Source organism: Mesoplodon mirus, assembly GCF_964341445.2.
Source record: "Mesoplodon mirus genome assembly, chromosome: 4".
Lineage (NCBI taxonomy): Eukaryota > Metazoa > Chordata > Mammalia > Artiodactyla > Ziphiidae > Mesoplodon > Mesoplodon mirus.
Window position 1 is genome coordinate 25872521 of NC_138979.1, and position 6907 is coordinate 25879427.

At 51.4% G+C, this 6907-nt stretch overlaps 1 protein-coding gene across 1 annotated transcript; it reads right to left on the reverse strand.

Moving 5' to 3' along the window:
* Nucleotides 1-306: 306 nt before the first annotated feature.
* CALML3 (calmodulin like 3) lies at nucleotides 307-6025 on the reverse strand (the record flags this gene model as incomplete). Its single annotated transcript, XM_082618723.1, has 2 exons — nucleotides 307-1329; nucleotides 5906-6025. 2 exons carry the CDS (start codon nucleotides 6023-6025, stop codon nucleotides 454-456), a joined length of 996 nt encoding a protein of 331 aa, XP_082474849.1. The 3' UTR covers nucleotides 307-453.
* Between the last annotated feature and the right edge of the window lie 882 nt (nucleotides 6026-6907).

Sequence of the window (6907 nt, forward strand, 5' to 3'; positions counted from 1 at the left end):
AACGTGTTACAACTGACTCCCAGCTTTAAGAGATGAATCACCTCACCGCGGTTTGGCACAGAGACAGCCGGGAACAAGAGAGTGCAGGGGAGTGGGGGGCGGGGAAAGGAGGTGGTGTTTCTCAGGAGGCCAGACCCTGGTTGTCAGCCTCCAAGAGCGCCCCTCGCCCCAGGGCCCTGGTCCACAGCGGATGGAGGTGCCGGGTGCGCTTTAGGGATCCCACGTGGAGGGCTCCTGGAGGGCACACCGCGCCCTCCCTGGGGCATGAGCGGCCAGTGAGGCTGTGACCGTCCTCCTACCCTGGTCGGTGCACAGGGACGTCCCTGAGCTTCTGCTCCCGAGAGATGGAACATTTGGGGTTTGCTGGACTTGGGAGCGGCCTGTGTCATCCTGCAAGGAGAAGGTGGGGAGGTAGGCAGGAACGAGGAGAGGAAAGGGGGACAGGCAGCTGGATCAGGTCAACCAGAGGAGGAGCAGTGCCCGGAGGGGCCGGGGGAACGGAGGCAGGTCCTCCGGCGCCACGCGCGGAGCCCGGACACCCGGGGTGGGGGTGGGGGTGCGGCCGCCCTTGGAGACCAGCAAGCACAGGAACTCCTCGTAGCGCACCAGCTCGTCCCCGTCCACGTCCGCTGCCCGGATCATCTCGTCCACTTCCTGGTCGCTCGGCTTCTCGCCCAGCCGGGTCATCACGTGCCGCAGCTCGGCCGCTCCCATCAGGCCGTTGCCGTCCTTGTCGAAGACGCAGGCGGCCTCCCGGATCTGGTCCTTGGCGTCCCTGCCCTTCACCTTCCGGGCCATTAGGCCCAGGAACTCGGGGAAGCCCACGGTGCTGCTGCCGTCGCGGTCCAGCTCGCCCACCAGGTCCCAGAGCTCGGCTTCAGTGGGGTTCTGGCCCGGAGACCACAGGACGGTGCCCAGCTCCCGCGTGCTGATGGCGCCATCCCCGCCCTCATCGAACGGGGCGAAGGCCTCCTTGAACTCGGCCACCTGCTCCTCGGTCAGCTGCTCGGCCCTGACCGTTGCGGGGAGGCGGTCCTGCACACGGACGTGGCTGGGTGCCGGGAGGTGGACGGGTGCGGGGCCGGCGGCTGGCGTTCTGGCCCCGGCTTGACTTGCTGGCGCTGAAGAAGGAGCCGGATGTCCCTCACCGTGCACGCTCCCCGCCCTGCGGTTGCCTAAAGTCCGGGTCCTGTTGGAACAGGAGTCCAGGCCCAGGCAGCGGGCCGGCCGGCTAGTTGCACTGACGCCAGCAGCTCTAGGAAAGGCCGGGCCCCCCTCCCCACCGCCCAGAGCCCCCGGGATCAGTGGGGACACCTCCAGAGAGGCTGTCTAGAGAGATGAGTTCTGGGTTTGCCTACCGAATCCCACCCCCGCAGTCTTCACACCCTCCACTCAGTAAAACCACTGGCTCTGAGCTCTTTCCTGCCTGCCGCTGAGGGTTTTGGCAGGAGAAAGAACAGACGCTGTCTTTGCCTGAAAGGAACTCCCTTTCCTTTTCTTTGGTTTCCAAAGTCTGAAAACCTTAGGGTTCCCAAGAGGGTTTTCAGAGGAGGAGAAAAGACAAATATTTTTTCTTCAGATAGAAGCAGGCTGTCCCCACATCCTCCAGAGGCTCATATGTATTCCAACCACAACACAGCTAGTTAGCGAGGAAACTAACAGAAACAAGCAAGATAATGAGATACTTTCAATAAATGCTATCAAGGAAATAAAGGGTGGTGATGGAGAGCAGGTGGGGAGGTTAATTCTGCAGCGATGGTTGTGGAAAAATTCTCTGCAGAGGTGGCACCCAGGGGTGACCTGAGGGGAAGAAGGGGCCTTCCAGGCGGAGGCCCACAGGTTCCAGGTCCAAAGGTGGGAGAGGGTCGGTGTGGCCAAGGGACAGAAAAGAGGCCAGTGCAGCTGCAGCCCAGGGTGAAGGGGAGAAAGCAGGAGATGAAGGGAAGACGAGCGAGGTTTGTCAGAGGCGAGAGGAATTCACATTTATCCTCCAATCCAGGGGAACCCCTGCACATTTTACCAAGGCCACGTCTGAAAGCCTGAGCTTCTGGTTTCGGGAATGGGAATGGACAGAGCTGAAGAAAGGGGTGTGTTTAAGAGGAGGTTCTCGAGCAGGTGAAGTGGGATGCCCACCAGGCACTCATGCTCGGAGCTCGACTCCCAGGAAGCCTGGGGAAGGACCAGCCACGGAGTGAGAAGAGGTGGCTTTGCCGGTGGGAATCCATGCACATCCAAAGTGGTGAGACCCAGAGGAGCCAACAAAGGACTGAAGGAGAAGAACAAGGCCAGATGCTGCCCGACTTCGAAACTTACTGTCGAGCTGCAGTGATCCAGACAGTGGGGTGCTGGCTGGAGAGCAGACAAGTAGGTCAGTGTAACCGAATAGGGAACCTAGAGAGGAACCCTTATCAAGAGAGTCACCTGAGCTTTGACAATGGAGCAAAGACGGTCTCTTCAACAAATGGTGCTGGAACAACTGGATGTCCACCTGCAAAAAAAAAAAAAGAATCTGGGCACAGACCTTACACCCATCACAAGTAACTAAATGGACCATAGACCTAAATGTAAACACAAAACTAGAAAACTCCTAAAAGATAACATAGGGAAAAATCTGGATGACCTTGGGTTTGGTGATGATACAAACCCAAGGTTTGTAGTTTGAGTTTGGGTTGGGTTTAGATGATGATCTGTGAAAGAAAGAAATGACAAACTGAATGCTTTAGTCCGAATGTGTCTCCCCTCAAATTCATATGCTGGGGGTACATATTCATGAAATGCTGCAAGGGCAGGAGCAGGAGAACCACTGGACAAAGGCCTGCAGCTGACAGCGCCCTGGGGAACCAAGGGCCAGCATCACGATGAAACTTGTGCCTGACACTGTCCTGCTGATGGACTGCATCCTGCCTCACCTACGAAGGGTAAGTGGACAACAGGTATCTGCAAGTTTCTGGGTCATGGCCTGTGTTCTTCAAAAAGACACGTTGAAAGGGAGCTCAGTAAGGGTTTTAAACAGAGTTGCTCATGACTCACAAGGCACAGGGCTGTGACAACTAAATTGTTGCAACTCGCTGGTTAGGAAACTATGACAGAGGGAATGTTTTTAATTTGCTGGGCTTCTGTATTCTCCCCCTGCGGCCTCTCAGTGCACTGATTTCTTTCCCTACAGCATATACTTGTGGTCTTAGGACCCATTTAAACATTTCAAAATTACTGGGGACTCTAAAGAGCTTTTTAAAATGTCTGTCAATATTTACTGGGTTTGAAATTAAAACTAATAAAAATTTTAAATATTTAAATATATTTTTATGTATTTATAACTTTTAAAAAACAAAAAACCCATTACATGTCAACACAAATAACGTAGTTTTATAAAAAAATTAATTATACTGTATGACAAATAAGAGTGGTACCTAAAAACATAATTTTGCAAATCTCTTAATGCCTGGATTTATAAAAGCATGTCTGCTTCTGCACTTGAGCTGTGGGAAGATGTTTTGGTTTGAAGTGCATGATAATCCAGCTTCACACAGCTATGCACAGCTGGCAAAGGAGAGAGCATTTAATGACTCTTTCAGGTAACTGTGGTTATTCTTTGATACCATATCAAAATTTGACAGGCGGTAGCTTCTTAAAGGTTGGTTATAGTGTGAACTCTGAAACCGTGCCAACAAACTTTTCATCCTGTTACATTAAAATCCATTGCTCACTCCTGTGCTTTGAATGGATCTTTTACCCATGCATGATTCTGTGATGCTATGCATTGGTCATTTGGAAAATACTGATTTACTAAGTTCTGCAGATCTTCTGAATGTTGAATCATTGTATGTATAATTTTAAAAAATCACATTCATTAATATTACCACCAATCCCATTAGAAAAGTCTTTAAGTATTGGGAAGTCTCAAGCTCACAGTGGCAAATACAAAATCTAGAAAGTTCTAATTTACATTTGGATGCTGAAATTTTATTATTGCAACAAATACTGTCAGTTATTTTCCTTGAAGTGCCAGGCTCACTTCATCACTTTTTGAGAAAATGCCAAATACCAAGTCTGAGTAACCAGTTTGTCTATCAGCTGTTTTTTCCCCAAAACTGGCATTCCATGAAAAAAGCTTACCTTGTGACTTAAGTATGCACACAAGTGCTTTTCTTACAACAAATCATACTAGACTACTCAGCAGAGTATTAAGGTTGTGCATGCAAGGGTTGAAATAATTTTACTACTTCTGCAAGAATGTTCTTAAATGAAGCTGGCTTTTTAAAAACTTGAGACCATGTGGTGGTGAAGACTATAATGACTGCTGGTACAGGAGCCTTGATTCTTGCTAAGGGGCTCGTGATTTCACCCACCAGTGCTCTGAGCTCAGTGCAAAAAGCTGACACGGTGAAAGTGGCAAATCGTGTCTGGTATTACGAGAATAGTTTTGACCACCAAGGCTTCCTGAAAGGGTGTTGGGGACACCCTCCCCTCAAATGGATCCATGGAACACACTTGGAGGACCACAGTGGTAGAGTTGAGAAGCAGGAGTGAACCCGGTGTAGAATTGCCTGGGTTGGAGGTGAGAAGCACCGAGGATGCTGGGATCCTGGTGGGGACAGCAGGGTTGGCCTTACAGAGTATAATGTTAATAAGGACCTCAACAGACCCACAACGAGGGGACGGCCTGCTGCAGCTACTTCCTTAGAAGAGCAGATGACCCTAGGTGTTGCCTTCCCCACTGAACTGGTGCTACCATAGCTTTTGTTAAACAGAATTTGTGCCTCTCCTGCTGGGTGCTATAGAGAAAGATATAGATTGGGATGCCTAGTCTTTTCAACCAGCTCCATTCCTGAGCCCTCCTAGAATGGGTGTGGCCGCGGGCCTCTCTCTCTCCTTCTCTCTCTCCCTCTTTTTCTCCCACCCCCCAGTTCCATACAGCCACTCACCAGCCCTAACATTTACTTATCTACTTCCTTTCCCCCCAGTAAAATGCAAAAACCTTGTCTTAGTGTTATCAGGTTGCTATAACAACATGCCACCCCCTGGGGGGCTTGTTAACAACAGAAACTTATTGCTCACAGTCCTGGAGGCAGGAAGTCTGAGGCCCCCGGGGGCAGCCTGGCGGTGGGGAGGGCCCTCTTCCAGGTTGCAGACTTCTTGTGTCCTCCATCACTGGATGGAAAGGACCTGGGCTCTCTCTGGACTCTCTTTAAGGTCACTAGTCCCATTGATGGAGGATCCTCCCTCCAGAACTCATCACCTCCCAAAGGCCCCGCCGACTAATACCATCACCTGGGGGTTAGGATTTCCACATATGAATTTAGCGGGGGCACAAACACTCAGAGCATAGTACACCTTTCCAGTGGAATATTTATGGGTCAGCTGCCTGTTCATTGGGCAGTTACTCTGTGGCAAGCATGTATCAGGCACTTTCATTCCTATTGTCTCGTGTCTCCACGTTACAGATGAAGGATGTGACAACTAGCAAATGCGTGAAGGTCAGATGACCAGCAGGCTGAAAACTCAGGAACTAGACCTTCCAAATCCTACAGCTCCCCGCCTGTGGCTGTTTTCTTCGCGGTTCTCCCCAACTCAGTCTTAGACCTTCTTACTCGGCACCTGGAAAACCCACTCGGGAGGCGGGGGACTCACACGCAGTAGGTATCCTCCTTTGTGGGAAATGTTGGGACACACCTGCTGGTGCAGAGCCCTCCTGCCAAGCTCCTTGGGGATCCAGCTGCCACCTGAGCCCCTGCATTTGATGTTTGGAAAGACCCTCAAAGTTAACATGACAAAGTGGAGCCGTTGGTCCTTATCTGAACCTCCTTCCCCTCAATCTCCCCATCTCTTAAAAAAAACCCATCCGGTTGTTCAGAACCAACCCCAGAGCCACATCTAATTCCTCCCTTTCTCTCACACCTCATACCTCATCTTTCAGCTTCACCTCGATACATCCTCTGCGCCAGGCCGCGTCATCTCCAGGCAGGACCACGGCCCCAGCCTCGTAATGGGTCTCCCTTTTTATGGTATTCTTCAGTGATGTCATTTTCTGCTGAAACACTATAATGGGCTTTCTTTGGGTTTCAGTAGAATCCAAACTCCCTACGGTGGCCCTCTTGGCCACATCACCACAACACTCTGCTCCAAGCACGCTGGCCTACTTTCTGCTCCTTGAACGCTCCCATCCTAATTTCCACCTCGGTATCTTTGCACGAGCTGCTCCATCTGCCTGGACACTCTGTCCCCGACCTTCAAGCGGCTGCTCCCTCTTGTCACTTCAGTCAAAAGTCAAATATTGTTTCATTGCCAAGCCTCCCCCAACCACCCACTTCTAATTAACCACCCTCCTCCACCTCATCCCTCCTGTCTTATTCTTCTCCTTTATTTTCTTCAGAACTTTTACTTCTACATTGATCTTGTCTGTGGACCTGCTTCCTTTCTGTTTCTTCCCATGTAATTTTCACAAGAGGCAAGGCTGCTTCTGATTTCTTCCCCTGCCAAGCCCTCTGCGGTAGGATGGCCCCCGCGCCCAGGAGATATTTGCTGAATGAACAGAGTACAGGAGGGTCAGCCTTGCCTCTACATGCAGGAGGATTGGACCCGTGTCCCTCTTCAAGCCCTTCCCTGTGGTTCAAACCCCATGGGGTGCCTCAAATGCTCTTGCCCGGGTGCCCATTTTATCCACCGTGTGGTCTGTCATCTCCCCTTACTGTTCGCAGGTTTGCCGAGTGGCTCTGTGGGGATGGGTGACCTCTGTGTTGACCCCTGGGAGCAGCTGCTGATGCTTTACCCTCTGTACCTCCACCTGTGGCTTCTCCCCAGTTTCACACCCCTGCAATGATGCTAGAAAGGTGCACCCTGCCCCCATGCACACAGTTGTGCTGTCTGGGCCTCAGGAGGATGGACTTACCTCCCAACTCCCTGCAAG